At 46.8% G+C, this 18,455-nt stretch overlaps 1 protein-coding gene across 6 annotated transcripts in view; it reads left to right on the forward strand.

Annotated features, from left to right (window-relative positions):
* ZFHX3 (zinc finger homeobox 3) overlaps positions 1–18,455 on the forward strand; it is a 345,739-nt gene that overhangs the window by 319,317 nt on the left and 7,967 nt on the right. For all 6 annotated transcript variants that reach the window (XM_065567681.1, XM_065567684.1, XM_065567683.1 and 3 more), the window contains 2 exons: positions 467–569; positions 3,097–8,541. In XM_065567681.1, coding sequence (XP_065423753.1) covers positions 467–569; positions 3,097–8,541 — 5,548 coding nt within the window. The remainder of the gene's footprint in view (positions 1–466; positions 570–3,096; positions 8,542–18,455) is intronic.

An 18,455-nucleotide genomic window follows, 5' to 3' on the forward strand; every position in this document is an offset into this window, starting at 1 on the left:
TCTCATGCCCCTCCTTTTTATGCATCAATACACTTTGAAAATAGTGCTGTAGTGCTCCCTAGTTCAAGATTACAGTGTACTTTACAGGTATGATTTAATTAGGGCCTTATTATGTTTTCAGCAGCTTAAGGTGGGCCTTTCAACTTATCTACCTAATTGGTTGCACAAGAAGTTTCACAGCCCATGACAAAACATTGTCAGTGATCAAAGTCTGAATTCTACATAAAGGAAAAATATTAATAATAAGATTATTCTTCGAGTGTGCACTGCTAATTATGTCCAGAATGTAACTGTAGAAACACTTTTGACTGATGTGAGCTTTGTCTAATAAACATGAGTCTTCAATGAGCTAAGAAAAGTGACACCTCTGCTGATGTCTAATTTTGCTTATTTAAAGATTTTAAAAACATTTTTCTGTTTTTATTTCTCCTCTCTCCCATTTTCCCCACCATCCCTCCTTCCTCAGGTGACAACACCTGAAGTGATGATGCCCAGCAGTATGTTTCTTCCAGCAGCCACTCCAGACAGAGATGGAAACACCAATGCAGAGGAGCTGGGGAAGCAGGCTGGTCAGTTACTTAACTCTTAACTGAAAAAAATCATCCTGCTTTGAATTGTGGCAGCTTACTGTTCTTGTTTCCCATGCACTGAGAGAAAAAGGCCTCATTGCTATCCCTTGCCCATGCAGTTTCTGCTCAGATCATTCATTTAAAAGACCAGTGCAGACAGCAGGCGATCTAACAGGATTTCCAGAGGGACAAGTTTGCTTAGGTCAGAAATGAACTGATTTTATAAACATTGTGTCCGAGGCCCTGATTCATGGGCCTGTTGGAGCTGATTTGCTCTGCTCCAGGGATGAGCCACCAGAGCTGCTCCTACATCACATTCCTTCTAGCGTTGGCTCCATGGTTAGGGAAAAAGGCGTAGGACTGGAGTGTCTCTGCACATGGCTGATCCCCCACTGTCAGAACAGCACCTGGGGATCACTGGCAGCCGCACAATAGAGCAATCTTGAGGCTGTTCTAATTTATGTCATGGGCAGGTCCAGTGCCCAGATGATCCCCAAACTGGCGTAGACCAATGGTAGCTTAGAACGATCCCCAGACTTGTTTCAAATCCTCCTCCCTCAGAACAGAGAACCAGAACCAGTGATTTTGGAAAGGATGTTGTTGTATTAAAACAAGAACTAAAATATCTCTTCAGACATGAGAAATTAGGATACTAAGGGCTTGTCTATACTTACGCGCTGGTTCGGCGGCAGGCAATCGAACTTCTGGGTTCGATTTATCGCGTCTTGTCTGGACACGATAAATCGAACCCAGAAGTGCTCCCCGTCGACTCCGGTAATCCTGCTCGGCGCGAGGAGTACGCAGAGTCGACGGGGGAGCCTGCCTGCCGCGTCTGGACCGCGGTAAGTTCGAACTAAGGTACGTCGACTTCAGCCACGTTATTCATGTAGCTGAAGTTGCGTACCTTAGTTCGAATTGGGGGGTTAGTGTAGACCAGGCCTGGGTGGCTCAGAGAATTGGTAGTGAGATTTAGAACTTTTCACCTTTTGCTCACTGTCTTAAATACAGCCCAGAAAGCAGCTAATGTCACTGAAGTAACACCACGGTTGAGGCATGTTAGCAAGGCAGCTCAAAATTACATTGGCCTTTTTTATTACCGTATAACATTGTAAAGTCGTGCCTACCAGTAACGGTGGCCAGCTATTTAGTCCCAACTCTGTAGCAGTGGTCACCAAACTTTTTTGATCGCGCACCCCTATCAGTAAAAAAATTTTGAGCACGCACCCCCTGCTACGCCGAAGCGCAAAAAAAAAAAAAGCCGCTCGGACTCCCGCCGCGCACCCCCAATGATCCTCTTGCGCACCCCGCTGTGGCGACCTTTGCTCTATAGTGTGCTCTATAGTATGGCAGCAAAAAAGGACACTACAGTTTTGGGTGCATAGGTGAGGCCCCTAGTCTCCAGAGGGGGAGGCGATAGTCTCTAGGCCAGATTCTATCACTGTCAAGCCTGGTGCAGGGACCACAGTGGGAGAGAACTATAAGGAAATTTGGGATTAAGACAACCACCACCTCCTTTCTGCCACAGAGCCTGCATGCAAACAGCACCGTTCCAGAGAGTACACCAGTGGCATGGCTTGGGCTGCTGGAGGTGTGCTGATTCCTCAGATCCCCTCCTCAGCTTCAACCAGTAGGAGTATCTCTCCCCGACCAGAACGGCTCTGTTCTCTTGGGTAGAACCTGGAGGAAAGGTGGCAGTGGAACAGCTGCTTTCCCTTCCCCACAAGACTGAGTTCTCCTTCAGTGGAATAGGGACCAGCAGGGGCTGAATTTCACTCTTTCTTTGCAGTGTTAGTGGACCTGAGCCTCAGTATCACCTTCAGTTCTTGGCACATCATTATCAGCAAGACTTTGACAAGCTGACAGGGCAGCAAGGAAAAGTAACAAAGATAGTTATGGGACCGCGGGGTTTAATTTGAGGAGGAATTAAAGGGGGTAAATATGCCCAGCTTTGTTTGAACAACATCATGTGGGAGATGTGTGCAGTCCACGGATAGTCAAAGGGTGTAAAAGTCAAGGAGAAAGAAAAATTATTTAGGGTTGTGCAGTGGGGCATAACGTGGATAATGAGGTGAAGTTAAGAAAGTGAAAACTTAGGCTGAATATTAGGGAAAATGTCTGTCCTTCTGCACTAAGGATAATGTGCCGGTATGTAGCGAGGGGGCATGGCCTCCCTCCGAGACTGATGGGGAGGGATGGCCACACACTCTTATGGAGCATTAGCCTTCTTACAGAAGGGGAAGGTATGTTTTATGAGAGGGCCTTGAGCTACATCATGGGCTGTTGTAATCTTGGGCAGTGTGGGGGAGGGCTAACAAAATACTTGGTGAGAAGTAACAGCCTCAGCAGAAGTAGAGGTGAAGGAAAATGCCTCTGTGGCCAGGGGAAGGAAGTACTGGATCGGATCCAAATTAAGAAATGAATGCTTTATATTTTTATTTAAATTGTAAATGAGTGACAGAGACAAGCCCTGTCTAAACTGTATCTTCTTTGCATCACTTCATCCTTTTTGTTCTGCTTCTGTTTTCAGAGACCTCTGAGGACTCCGGAAAAAGCATTCTGTCATCTGAGAGCATAGAGCACAGTGGAGAGTCCAAACCTGTTCCTGCCGATCAGAGCTCCACCAGAGAGGACTCTGGCTTTCTTTGCTGGAAGAAGGGGTGCAGCCAGGTGTTCAAAAGCTCATCGGCCCTTCAAACGCATTTCAATGAAGTTCATGCTAAACGGCCCCAACTGCCAGTGTCCGATCGCCATGTCTACAAGTACCGTTGCAACCAGTGCAGCCTGGCCTTCAAAACCATCGAGAAGCTGCAGCTTCATTCTCAGTACCATGTCATCAGAGCAGCTACTATGTGTTGTCTTTGCCAACGCAGTTTCCGAACCTTCCAAGCTCTGAAGAAGCACCTGGAGACGAGTCATCTGGAGTTGAGTGAAGCAGACATTCAGCAGCTTTACAGTGGGCTTTTGGTCAATGGAGACCTCCTAGCTATGGGCGATCCTTCGCTGGCTGATGACCATACTATCATTGTTGAAGATGATAAAGAGGAAGAGAGTGACCTAGAAGATAAACAGAGTCCTACTGGCAGTGATTCTGGGTCAGTACAAGAAGACTCTGGCTTGGAACCTAAGAGGGCCCTACCTTTCAGGAAAGGTCCTAATTTCACCATGGAGAAATTTCTCGATCCATCTCGCCCATACAAGTGCACAGTCTGCAAAGAATCTTTCACACAAAAGAACATTCTTTTGGTCCATTACAATTCAGTTTCTCATCTGCATAAACTGAAAAGAGCCCTTCAGGAGTCTGCTACTGGGCAACCTGAACCTACCAGCAGTCCAGACAACAAACCTTTTAAGTGCAACACTTGCAATGTGGCCTACAGCCAGAGTTCTACGCTGGAGATTCACATGAGGTCTGTCCTACACCAGACCAAGGCTCGAGCTGCCAAGCTGGAGGCAGCTAGTGGCAGTGGCAATAGTAATGGAACTGGTAATAGCAGTAGTAGCAGTATCTCTCTGGGTTCATCCACACCAAGTCCAGTGAGTACTAGCAGCTCTAATACCTTCACAACCACCAACACCAGCAACGCTGGCACAGCTCCAGTCCCTAGTTTACTCAACCAGGGATCCAGTGAGAGTGTGGGAATTCCCCCTTCGAGTAATCCCGTTAGTGCTAACATCGTCACTCCTTCTGAGCCTAAGGACGTCAACCGGAAGAAACTGGCAGACATGATTGCATCCAGGCAGCAGCAACAGCAACAAGCTCAAACCTTAGCACAGGCGCAAGCCCAAGTCCAGGCCCACCTACAGCAAGAGCTGCAGCAGCACGCTGCCCTCCTGCAGTCTCAGCTGTTCAACCCTGCTCTCTTACCCCACTTCCCCATGACCACAGAGACCCTGCTCCAGCTTCAGCAACAGCAGCATCTTCTGTTTCCATTTTACATCCCCAGTGCCGAGTTCCAGCTCAATCCAGAAGTTAGCTTGCCTGTGACCAGTGGTGCTCTGACACTATCTGGTACTGGTCCAAATTTGCTGGAAGATTTAAAGGCTCAAGTTCAGCTCCCACAGCAGAGCCATACACAGATATTACAACAGCAGCAAGGTCAACTATCTTTGTCACAGTCTCACTCTGTCCATATACAACAGAGCCAGCATCAAGAGAAAAAAAACAAATCAGTTATTAAGGAGAAGGAAAAAGAAACCCAGAGGGAAAGGGAAAATGCAGAGAGGGGAGACAGCAGTTCATTGTCTAAGGAGTCTCTGCCTGACAACCTAAAGCCCAAAGACAAGAAAGACTTTGCCCCAGGCAATAGTTCAGAACCCTCCCTACTTCCTCCACGTATCGCATCTGATGCAAGAGGCAATGCCACAAAAGCCTTGCTAGAAAACTTTGGCTTTGAGCTGGTCATTCAGTACAATGAGAACAAGCAGAAGGTGCAAAAGAAAAATGGGAAGACAGAGCAAGGTGAGAACTTGGAAAAGCTTGAATGTGACACATGTGGCAAGTTTTTCTCAAACATCCTCATTCTAAAGAGTCACCAAGAGCACGTTCACCAACACTACTTCCCCTTTAAGCAGCTGGAGAGGTTTGCCAAGCAGTACAGAGAGCACTATGATAAACTGTATCCACTGAGACCTCAGACTCCAGATCCGCCACCACCTCCACCTCCGCCTCCACCTCCACTCCCTACAGCACCTCCTCAGCCAGCTTCCACTCCTGCCATTCCTACTTCTGCTCCACCTATTACTTCTCCTACAATTGCACCAGCCCAGCCGTCTGTGCCACTCACCCAGCTCTCTATGCCAATGGAGCTGCCCATCTTTTCACCACTTATGATGCAAACTATGCCACTACAAACATTACCTGCCCAGTTACCACCTCAGCTTGGTCCTGTAGACCCTCTACCTGCAGACCTAGCTCAGCTGTATCAACATCAGCTCAACCCTAGCCTTCTACAGCAACAGCAGAACAAGAGGCCACGTACTCGGATCACAGACGACCAGCTCAGAGTTCTTCGGCAGTATTTTGATATTAACAACTCTCCCAGTGAGGAACAGATCAAAGAGATGGCAGACAAGTCTGGACTACCACAGAAAGTGATAAAACACTGGTTTAGAAACACTCTGTTCAAAGAACGCCAGCGCAACAAGGATTCCCCGTACAACTTCAGCAATCCTCCAATTACCAGCCTGGAAGAACTGAAGATAGACTCACGGCCTCCCTCTCCAGAACCTCAAAAGCACGAATACTGGGGAAGCAAGAGGTCCTCCAGGACACGGTTCACTGATTACCAGCTCAGAGTCCTGCAGGACTTTTTTGATGCTAATGCTTATCCAAAGGATGATGAATTTGAACAACTTTCTAATTTGCTGAACCTCCCTACACGTGTTATAGTGGTGTGGTTCCAGAACGCCCGTCAGAAAGCTAGGAAAAACTATGAGAACCAAGGAGAAGGCAAAGATGGGGAACGGCGGGAGCTTACAAATGATAGGTACATTCGAACAAGCAACTTAAACTACCAGTGCAAAAAATGTAGTCTAGTCTTTCAGCGCATTTTTGATCTTATCAAACACCAGAAAAAGCTTTGTTATAAGGATGAGGATGAGGATGGACAGGACGATAGCCAGAATGAAGACTCTATGGATGCAATGGAGCTGTTGACGCCAACCAGTTCCTCCTGCAGCACACCAATGCCCTCTCAAGCTTACAGCACCCCCACATCTTCAGCTAATGCAACCTCTTCAGCCTTCGTGCAGCTCACAGCGGAGGCAGATGACTCCTCCATGTATAGTTCTAAAATAGAAGCTACAGATGAGAAACCAAAGCAATCTGAACCTCTGAGTACACAGCAAAACCAAACTCAAGACAAGCAAGTACAACCAAAGCAAGAGCCGCAGCCGCAGCAGCAGCAGCAGCAAGACCAAGGAGAACAGAAGACAAGTTCAACACACCAAAAGATCTCACCATTATCCTCCCCATCCTCATTACAACAACAGCCTCCACCACAGGCACAGCCACCCCAGTGTCCTTTGCCACAATCAAGCCCAAGTCCATCTCAACTCTCACATCTTTCCCTCAAGCCCCTTCATACATCCACCCCTCAACAACTGGCAAACCTACCTCCTCAATTAATCCCGTACCAGTGTGACCAATGCAAACTGGCATTTCCCTCCTTTGAGCATTGGCAGGAGCATCAGCAGCTTCATTTTTTGAGTGCACAAAACCAGTTTATCCATCCGCAGTTTCTGGACAGGACACTAGATATGCCTTTCATGCTTTTTGACCCCAGTAATCCACTACTTGCAAGCCAGCTGCTATCTGGAACTCTACCTCAGATTCCAGCAAGCTCAGCCACTTCACCCTCAACCCCAACATCTACAATGAACACTCTGAAGAGAAAGCTGGAGGAAAAGGCCAGTGCAAGCCCTGGGGAAAATGATAGTGGGACTGGCGGAGAAGAACCTCAGAGAGATAAGCGTCTAAGGACAACTATTACCCCAGAACAGCTGGAAATTCTGTACCAGAAGTACCTGCTCGACTCTAACCCAACACGGAAGATGTTGGATCACATTGCGCATGAGGTGGGCTTGAAGAAACGTGTTGTGCAGGTTTGGTTTCAGAACACTCGAGCACGGGAAAGGAAAGGGCAGTTTAGAGCTGTGGGACCGGCCCAAGCCCATAGACGGTGTCCTTTCTGCAGAGCTCTCTTTAAAGCAAAGACGGCTCTGGAAGCTCATATCCGATCCCGTCATTGGCATGAGGCTAAGAGAGCAGGGTACAACTTGACTCTGTCTGCTATGCTCTTGGATTGTGATGGAGGACTCCAAATGAAGGGGGACATTTTTGATGGAGCAAGCTTTTCCCACTTGCCACCAACCAGTAGTGATGGTCAGGGTATTCCTCTCTCACCAGCAAGCAAAACTATGGAGCTCTCACCTCGAACTCTGCTTAGTCCGTCCTCCATTAAAGTGGAAGGAATAGAAGACTTTGAAAGCCCCTCCATATCCTCAGTTAATCTGAGTTTTGACCAAACCAAGTTGGACAATGATGACTGCTCTTCTGTCAACACTGCAATCACAGACACTACAACAGGAGATGAAGGCAATGCAGACAACGATAGTGCAACAGGGATTGCAACTGAACTCAAATCAACATCAGGACCTAGTGAGGGCCTGACAAAGGCTGCCATGATAGCAATGTCTGAGTATGAAGATCGATTGTCTTCTGGCCTTGTCAGCCCAGCTCCCAGCTTTTATAGTAAAGAGTATGACAATGAAGGTACTGTGGACTATAGTGAAACCTCCAGCCTTGCAGACCCCTGCTCACCCAGCCCTGGTGCCAGTGGTTCAGCAGGCAAGTCTGGAGACAGTGGGGATCGGCCAGGGCAGAAACGCTTTCGCACTCAGATGACTAATCTCCAGCTAAAAGTTCTAAAGTCATGCTTTAACGACTACAGGACGCCTACCATGCTGGAGTGTGAGGTCCTAGGTAATGATATTGGACTGCCAAAGAGAGTTGTTCAGGTCTGGTTCCAGAATGCTAGGGCAAAGGAGAAGAAGTCCAAGCTAAGCATGGCCAAGCATTTTGGTATAAACCAAACAAGTTATGAGGGACCCAAAACAGAGTGCACTTTGTGTGGCATCAAGTACAGCGCTCGGCTGTCTGTACGTGACCATATCTTCTCTCAACAGCATATCTCCAAAGTTAAAGACACCATTGGAAGCCAGTTGGATAAGGAGAAGGAGTACTTTGACCCAGCTACTGTACGTCAGTTGATGGCTCAGCAGGAGTTGGACCGGATCAAAAAAGCCAATGAGGTTCTTGGTCTGGCAGCTCAACAGCAGGGCATGTTTGATAATACCCCTCTACAAGCTCTTAACCTTCCTACTGCGTACCCAGCACTACAGGGCATCCCTCCAGTCTTGCTCCCAGGCCTCAACAGCCCATCCTTGCCAGGCTTCACTCCATCCAACACAGGTGGGTTCTGGAACCATCATCTCTCTGCTCAAAGGTGACCTTTTCCCTAGTATTGCGTCTTCAGCACAAATGGATGTTTCAGGTTCATGAGCCCTCTGCTCTGTGATGTTACTTGGCAGGCGTTAAAGAGTAGTTATTTTACCTCTAGTTCCTTAATCCAAGTTCTCTAGCCAGGTAAGAGACTTACTAGCTCGCTGTGTCTCTCTCCATATCCAGTGAGCAAGGCCCTATGTACTCTGGGGCAAGGACCCGTGCTTGCTTTGACACATTCTGTAAATTCTCCAGCACCTTCAAGTAACATGAAATTGAAGCTTTTATTGAATTAAATATGAAAAGGAATGATACAGTCAATACAATATCCCTTGTGTTGTTTCTTTTTACATTAAATTCAATTTAGTACTGCTCCCAAATTTTCAGTATATTGCAGATGTTTGTACTGACAACACAAATTGCATTGTAGAAATGGTGATGGAAAATCTGGTGGTTTTTATATGACAAAGCCTTCAGAGTGCCGTACAATAGCACCTACATGCCTATCCAGGCAGCCACTGATTCTTTTTGAGCAATAGTTGGCAGTAAAAGGGAAACATAATTCCCTTATGGCCGACTTTCCATAGACAGAGGGTATGAATACTCCATCCTCCCCAGTGGACCCTCCGTTCCTCTTCCTTCGCCAGCTGGAGCAGTCATGGAAAAAAGGCCCTGAATCAGTTTAAACTGAGGCCATTTCTCTCTTTGTCTGTTGGCATCTGGTGAATGCAGTTTGAACTAGTGTATGTGAGCATCCCCGGGACATGGTAGCTCTCTGGAGGTGTTACAGCAGGAGTGAATTTGCCAAATAAACCCCCCCACACACACACACACACACACTGTTCTTAGTTCCTGGAGGGCTGTGGTCCCCCTCCTTCATGGAACTACATACAGTCCCTGGCCCACGATGAGACATCAACTTAATACTGTAAGATTTCCCAAAGATATTGCAGGAAATTGCCATAGCTGTTACAGGACCCAAAAGGACTATGAGATTCCGCTCCAGAAGCTGCTCTCTGGTATAGTGCGTGAGTCTGTGACACCTTCTCTAACAAGGTGTTAACATGACCCTGAAATGGTCCAGCATTAAACCGTTTTAAACAAGCTCCAGGGTTTGGAATACAGAGAGCTCGGGGTGCTTGTTTGCTTGGCAAACACACCATTAAAAATCTTTACCCTTTTATTAAAGATATAGAAAATGGGGGGGCGCGGAGTTTAAAGCATATGAAATGTAAAATAAGTAAGGCTTTCATTTTAACAACATCTCTTGTTCCTGTTCCCTCTAGCTGAAGAGAGTTTTTTAAAAGGAAGCTCCTCCTGTTTGACAGTCTCATAGATGGTTTTAGAGATGGTAATAACAGTCCTTTTTGGGGAAAAGAGAACTTAGTTGAGATGCTCTTAAGAGATCTGGGGTTATTGTTGCAGTTACAGTCCAATCCCATTTCATAGAAGACAAAACAAGACACACACACACACACACACACGAGGGGAGAGACAAGAACACCAAAGATTTGAAAATGCAACTTGTCTTTGGTGTTGATTTACATTTGCAGTCTCATTGAGCAACACAGCCATGTAAGGTGACCAGACATCCCGATTTTATCAGGACTGTCCCGATATTTGCTTGTTTGTCCCGCGTCGATCGGAACACTGGACAAACAAGCAATTTTACCCTCCGCTCCGGCGCACAGGCGGAGCCTGGAGGGGCTCTTGCCCCCCCCACACCCCAGCCTCGCCCCTTCCCCCATTGGATCTTTCCCCAAATCCCCGCCCTGGTCCAGCCCCCAGCCCCGCCCCCTCACTGCCCCATTGGATACCTCCCCAAATCTCCGCCCTGGCCCCGCCTCTTCCCCAAGCACACTGCATTCCTCCTCCCTCCCAGGCTTCTGCTGATCAGCTGTATGGCAGCGCAAGCCTGGAGGGAGGAGGTGGCCCCCAGCACTCACCCTGCGAACTGCTCCAATCCAGCTTCTCCAGGAAGGTGAGCACGGCCCGGCAGAGATCCTGCAGCGGCTCCCTCCGCCCCAGCCCCCGGTAGAAGGTGAGGCAGGCCTGGGCCTCCTGCACCGCGCCCATGGCTCACGGAGTCTTGGCCACGTCCCGATATTTCATCTTTGTCATCTGGTCACCCTACAGCCATGGCACGCAGTCTTGGCCACTCCTGAGACCTGGCAAGCCTGTACCAGTGTCAGTCCTTGAGTGGTATCGGTAAAGCCTATTTGTTCAGACTAACTGTCTTTTTTTTCCCCCCCCACTCTTACTCATTTTTATAAACAATCTTCTGTAACGGGATGAGTTTTGTTACCTTTTCCCATCTACGTTTCTTGTTACGGGTGACTAGAACCATTTCATACATTTCCATCCACTTTCCAATAGTTAGGTTCACAACTGAGAGAGGCCTCTTAGGCCCCGATGATTACAGGAGTTCTTTGAATGGAGCTAGGTAGAGCACCTTCTACAGTGCCAGTGGTTTGAGGAAGCCTCATAGTAAGAAAAAGTGCTCTACCAAAGACCCTACTATCGAGTCTAGCTGGAGCACAGTGTGGTTTCCCTGGACTATTGGGGTTTCAGAATAGGGCCTCTTCAGAATGGCCATCTCATCTGCCTGAGCACACTCGTCTGGTTGGCATGGCCAAAGGAACAAGAGAGACCATTCTTTGAAGACGCTAGAGGAGGAGATGTGAGAGGACTTGGACCTGCCCTAAGTGTTGCACCCGACTGCTCTTCTTAGGATGTGTCAAATGGTTTCTGATTTGTCAGGCTCTCTCCAGAACTGTCTTTTGCCTGGCGCCATATGGAGAAGTCCTCAACAGGAGCCCCAGTTCTAGACTAAGCCAGTGCCATCAGACTCCAGAGTCCACAATTCCTGCCAGACCTCAACTCAGTCCCATAGAAGTGTTGAAATAGAGAAAAGCAGGTTCTTTAACATTCTGCTGCAGGTACACCTCAGGGGAGCACCAGAAGGGATCTTGGATAGCTCCAGAGTTTTACCTAGGATTTCCTCAATATGGGTACAGTTAGAGCTTTTGGAGCCTATGATCCTCCATTTCCTGTATCGGAGAGCGATGATGAGCGATCAGAGTCTCCTTTCCCCAGGAAGTCTCTTCTTCCAGATAAGGCTAAGGCTCCTGTAGCCTGCTGTTTCTGCATCCCTTGCAGTATTTATGCCTCAGCCACTCTACCTCAGAGGAGGAAGAGGAACTGGTGGGAGAGCCTTCAGAGGCCCCCTTTTTAACCTCATCCCTGGATGAGACTGTCTTAACTACTTCCTCCTCTGCTCTGCGTGAAGCCTAGGCCTTTCAGGGGCGAAATGAACAGAATGGCAGTAGCTCTGGAGTTTCCTGCAGTTGCCAAGTTCAAGAATTCACAGAATTCGTGTGGTTTCTTGGAACTCCAAGGAAGAGAGAGAAAACTTTCTAGCCTATTAATGAAGATCTGTTGAAACCAGCCAAAGAAGTCTGAAACACCCTGCCTCTGTTGACTCAGTTTCTAGGAAGTTAGATTTTATACACCTATGTGCTATATTCTATAGTTCCCCGGGGAAAGATTTGAATTATTCTGCAAACATCCTTAGTTGTTGTTTCAGCCTCAGCTAATGAATGGTATCTACTCCTGGGGACCCAATGGCCAGTCCTGCTGTAGCTAAGCAAGTATGTGCTGGAGGACTCGACCCCAGTTCCAAGAGATTTAGACCCTTGCCCAGCTTCCTGTTCTACTCTTCTTTGGGAACTATTCGTCCCAAGCACAGAAAGCCGTTTCTTTACCTGTTGGACCTTAGAGATCATTGAATGGGGCGTTCTCCCTTCGGTTCAAAGCCATGCCAAAATATAACCATCTTCCCTTTTCAGGGTACTTTCTCAGAAGAAACTATTGTGAGAAGAGGTCTTAATCCTCCTGATACCAAGAACCATAAAAGTGGTGCTAGAGCACAGTGCAGGAAAAGTTTATTATTCTGAAAAGAAATGCTGGCCTGTGTCCTATCCTGGACCTCCATGAATTAAACCAATATTTAAGGAAAATCAAATAATGAATAGCTTCTTTGAGAAGCATAACCCCTCCTCTTCGCCCTCAACTTTCAAGGTGCTACTTCCACATCTCAAGAAGGTAAAGGCACAGGACGTGTTTCAGGTTTATGATGGCCAGAAAACACTACCAGTGCAGGGCATGCCCTTTCAGGCTGGCAGCGGTCCTGAGGGCATTCCTCAAATGGTTGGTTTTGACAGGTACATCTGGTGTCTGATCTCACAGGTACATCCATACCTGGAAGACTGGCTTACAAGCTCCCAGTTTTATAGCAGAGTAATTCATGTCTTGGAGGAGACTTGCTCCTTCTTTGTTTCCTCTCAGCAGGGCATAGGCTGTCTTCTGTGATGGGTGCTACCAGAGAATGTCTTAACATGGATACCTTTCTCTGCTCTCGTTCATTAGATAATAATTGCAATCTGAGTTGAGGGGTGCACCTAGGTGCTTTGAATCTTCATTGTCACGGAGACCTGAGGAGTCCAGGCCCATACAAATTTGCTAGAGGTTTAAGTCATCAGATTGGCTATCAGGTCCCATTTCCCATGGATCAAAGAAAATTCAGTGCAGAGTCTCTCAGATACTATGGTTGTGATAGATTACCTGAACAGAGGAAGCAAACCATGAGAATGATGCATTCACAATGAAGGACCGTTAAACACTATTTTAGCCAACAACCATGACTCTGAAGGCTGCAAATCAGCATGAGTAGTTTCTCTGGATCTCAGTGGCTCTTCTGATATATGCAGGATGAGCTCATCATGAACTAGTTTGCTGCAAGTCAGAACAGCAGTGTCTAAAATTCTGTTTGAGAGCTGACAGGGATCCCCAGTGCACAAGAGTCAGGAAGATTTGACAGGACAAAGCTAGTGTGACCTTAGTTATGCCAGATTAGATATAGCACAGATGGTTCTGGCTCTCTAAAGATCATCCGCTCCACCTCCCTCAAGTCAAGATCCTTTATCCCATCCAAACAGCAGGGTGTTCACCGGACAGTGTGACTTCTGAATTTCTCGGGCAGGATGTCTTCAGCTGAAGAGATTAGGGCAGCGCTGCTGGAGTCCAGAAAACCCTTTACTAGAAGTTATGCTAGAAGCCATGGCTTTGTTTCCTGCCTGGTTACCAGACTTTTTCCACTCTCTGACAGTCGCAAAGCAATTCTCAGCCATGGCAAAGGTCTGGCTCCATCACTGTTTGTGCTTATCATGTCCCTGTGAAAGGAAGCACGGTATTTACCAGTCCCCTGATGAAACCATTTTACAGGCTCTTACAAGCATATGCTGTCCCATTCAGGGGTTTTATTGGTTCTTGTACCGTGAATTTCATCTTATCCATACTCAGAGAGGGGCTCTTAATTCATGGGAACTTTCTTCCTCTGTCACTTCCTGCTGAAGGTCTTGGTATTCTCCAAACGGCAGACCCTGTTGGCCAGCCCATCTTATACTGCATTGGTCTGTCTTAAGCCTCAGCCCACATTTCTAACCAGTGTTGTATCAGATTTTCACTTTGGGCTATATCACGATCTTTATTTCTCCCAAAGTCCCATCAGTATCCTGTGGAGATGAGGCTACATACTCTGGCCGTTAAAAGCAATCAGCTGCTACTTAGAAAGGACTACCCTGTTTAGAAGTCAAACAGATTATTGGTGGTCTTTAGAGAAAACTCCAAAGGTTGAGCTGTCTCAACTCAAAGGCTGTCTCAGCAGATAAGACTGTACATCCAGGAATGCTATGAATTAGCTGCTGCTCTTGTGTTTGAACATCTCAGGGCTCACTGAACTAGAGAACAGCAGCTTCAGTGGTATCTATCCATATTATGCCCTTATCTGAAATACACAGGGCTGCTGCATGAAGCTCAATTCACACCTTCACAAATCACCATTGTCTCAAGACAGCATCCAGAGCAGATGCTGGCTTCAGAAGGCCATTGCTTCAGTCACTGTTGAACTCTCCAGGGCTCCTTAGCCCACGTGCTCAAGCAGGCCACTACTACTCTACGCCTTTGTGCAGGCAAGAAAGGGATTACTCACCCAGGGTAACTGGCTCTCTGATGGTGTCAAGTAGCGGGGGTAGCCGTGTTAGTCTGTATCTACAAAAACAACAAGGAGTCTGGTGGCACTTTAAAGACTAACCGATTTATTTGGGCATAAGCTTTCGTGCGTAAAAACCTCACTACTTCGGATGCATCAGAAGAAGTGAGGTTCTGACCCACGAAAGCTTATGCTCCCAATACTTCTGTTAGTCTCAAAGGTGCCACAGGACCCTCTGTTGCTTTTTACAGATCCAGACTAACACGGCTCCCCCTCTGATACTTGAGATTGTGGTGTAGAGGTTCAGGCTTGGGCTGGAGCCCAGGCTCCAGCACCCTTCCATCTTGCAGCTCCCACAACTCAGGCTGCAGCCCTGGAGCAAACATCTTCCTGCAGTCTCATAGCCCCATAGCCCAAGCCCCAGTCGTCTGATCCAGGCTGCCTGTGGATGTGTTACTGCAGTGTAGGCGTGCCCCTAGATGGTTAACGATACTAGCATTTCAATTATTATCATTAGTTTTCAGCATCCACACCACACCAAGATAAATGGGGCACTTAGCACCTCACTGAGAGCTACTTTCCCCAGTTCTTGGCTGTATTCTGGCCCTTCTGCTGCTGCTGTGGTGTAAAGGAGCTAGAAACACTGGATCTCTCCTGCTAGGAATGGCCTCATGGTGCCCCTCTTGCCCTGACCCAGCTCAGGCTTTGGGAAGTACAAAGGAGACCTTTCACCTCCTGAGCTGTCTCTCCTAAGAGGCACAGCTGAAAGTCAGGGCTATTTTTGGCTGGCTGCAGTATTTCCTGATTCTGCATCAGTTTGTGGTCAGTTCACCTTTGAGCAGTTTGCAACTATAAGGCTGGAATTTCCCTAAATGAAGGGTTAGATTCTGCAGCACGAGTCTGCAGGAAGGGCTGGATGCTGCAGCAAATCCCACAGCTGTGGGATCTCTGAAAACATGGGCCCTGCCTATGAGAAACTGAGAGCGTTTGTTTTATTTCCCCTTAAGGGCATCAGGAGACTTTTTCTTTTCAGGAGCTTGTGTGCCAGTGGCAGTGGACCGGACTGATGCTTCAAACCCTTTCAGCAGCACTCCTTTTGCCCCAGCTATTAACAACTGTAGAGTAAAGATTCACAGCCCTAGAGACTACATTGTTACTGGCTATCCCTTCTGCGGGGAAAACTAGCCAGCTTCATGTTCCACTATTAATCCATCTCCTTTGTGAGAATACATTAGGGTGCATTTACTTCCACCCAAAATACTAGGTTCTTGCCTTAAGGGGATATCTAAATACCACATAAACTTTGAAACTACATCAAGGCTGTATGCCCAAAGCATCCCATACTGGAAAGGCAGAGGCAGCATTAGAGGTTTATGGATCCATGAATTTTTACCCAATAAGGACAAAAGAATTTAGAAACTCAGTCTGTTCAGTTCTTTGCAATAGCCATGCCTAGCTCTCCCTAATCTAGAGAGCGTTTAATGAGGTTGATCATTTCTGAAGTTCACAATGACTTTGCTTGGCACAGGCACTTTCCCTTCTACTCTTGAGCCCTTTGGCCGAAGGAACAACTGCTGCTTGTGCAGCTGTAGAAAAAGTACCTGACAGAGACATCAACTCTTAGTCCCTTGGGCATTATGACAGGCATTCAGAAAGAGTCAAATTGCTACTGTGGATTTTCAGTTCTTTGGAAGAAATTGAAACAGCTTTCTCTGCCGCCTAGTAAATTACCTGGTTCTAGTTACCCTAGCTCATAGATTGCTTTTTGACTCACCAACCTGTCCAATCAAGGGAAGCTTCTAAGAGAAAGGGAATGTGGGGTTAATGGTTTCTTTTGAGGCCTTCTTTGCACTAGGCTTTTTTTCTGTAACATTGCCCATCAGTTTTAGTAATAAAGGTTAAAAAGCCAGCAACTGCCAGCACCACATCTACACTTTTCCTACCACCAGTGGAGCTGCACCCATGAGAAATTTTAGGGGGGAAACCTACTGTAGACAAGTTCCTTGGTGCAGCTCCCTAAGTCTTTTCTTCTTTCTGCTTCCCCAAACTAAGACTTTCCTTGGTTTCCTTTCCAGTCAGGAAAAAAATCAGGCCTAGAATGCCAAGATGCAACAACTTTGTATAGACCTTGGGAAGTGATTATAGCAAACTGCTGTGACACAGCTAAGGAACCACCCATAAGTACTGTGTACCTGGGAAGGGAAATGGGGTCTCCTCTGTAGGAATAACTCCAGTTTGGGAAATATAGTTAAGTCTAGGAAAGACTTTGATAAAAGTATGCAACAGAGATAAATGAATAATTTGTAGTTAATAATTTATTCTATCTGTTTTTGCCTTTTATTGGTTTGTAGTTTGTCTACAAACTGATGGTGATTTTTCTCTCAAATTATCTGGTGGAAAATATCTGGCAAATTTCATGTACTCTGTGGCTTGTTATTAAAGCTGTATTGTTTAGTTGTGATACATCACAAAAGGCACGTGGTATTGTTTCTCCTCCCTCAATGGATAAGTGTAACCTTTATACTCAGATAAACATTCACAGGTAGTAAATCTTAAATTTATTTCCTGCAGGTATCCATGCTGGTCAAGATTAATCTTGTGAAAGCTGACAGACTATGGCAAAAAAGAGCTGTGACACAAGCAAATTCATTAAGATTTCAAATTAATATTTGCCCCAGCTATTTGCCCCAGCTTTATTACAGGAAACCAAGTGAAAGATGTAGGAACTGCCAGTCTGGGTCAAACCAGAAGTCCTCCTTGTCCAGTACCCTGTCTCCACCAGTGGCCAATATCAGCTGTTTCAAAGGAAGGTGCAAGAACCCCGCAATTGGCAGTGACAGGAGAACCTGCTCTTAGGGGAGGATCTCCTAAGTCTCATTAGTCAGAGATCAGTTTATGCAACTGTCTCTCAGTGGGGAGCCCTCCTTGTATCTGGAAGAATGGTATTTCATAATTGATACGGGACATGAATTGGAAGGAAGTTAGAGTTAGCTCTGGAATTAGAGGGGATAACTTTCAGATAGGCTGATGTGGGATGATCTGGTTGGCCGCACCAAAATAGGAAATGGAAAATGCCTTCATGCTTTGAGGTAACTGGGCACAGCTTTTGGTTGGAACAGAGGCAGAGGATAAGAGTAGTCAGTACTGAGCAGAGCAGATCCATTCATGAGAATGCTCCAGTTATATCCCTCTAGAAAGAGTTACCTTACAGTTCTTGTATGCCGTTGGTGATGTCTGACTAATCACATGCTCTTTCGGCTGTTGTGACCCTGGGAACATATGCAGTACCATCACCAGAAAGTAGAGTTGCCGATATTGGTTGGACTTATTCCTGGAGGTTTCATCACATGACATATTATTTCATTAAAGATTAATCTTTAATTCCTGGAAACTCAAGGACAGTTGTGGAGGGTTGGCAACACTACCATAAAGGAGTCACTTGTGCTTAGTCCATAGCAGCTCATGTATGGCTATTTATATTTAAAAATCCCTTCTGTGGGGTTAAGTACTTCTATCCTTACAAACTAGCATTTCTAAATTGAGGTCTGCACCTAGTCAGATGAGGCTGTGTGACTGATAGTTCTATCGCAGAAAGGCCAGCAAAGAGAGGACCAGGGATCTGAGTTGTCTACAACCCTATTATTAGCATATGTCTACCCAGCAGCTAGACATCCATGGCTGGCCCATGCCAGTTGACTCGGGCTCGTGGGGCTTGAGCTGCGGGGCTGTTCTATTGCTGATAAGATGTTCCGGGCTTGGGTGGGAGCCTGTGAGGTGGGAAGGTCACAGAGCTTGGGCTCCAGCCAAGCCCGGAACATCTACACAGCAATGGAAC

This window comes from Chrysemys picta, chromosome 14 (genome assembly GCF_011386835.1).
Source record: "Chrysemys picta bellii isolate R12L10 chromosome 14, ASM1138683v2, whole genome shotgun sequence".
Taxonomy (NCBI): Eukaryota; Metazoa; Chordata; order Testudines; family Emydidae; genus Chrysemys; species Chrysemys picta.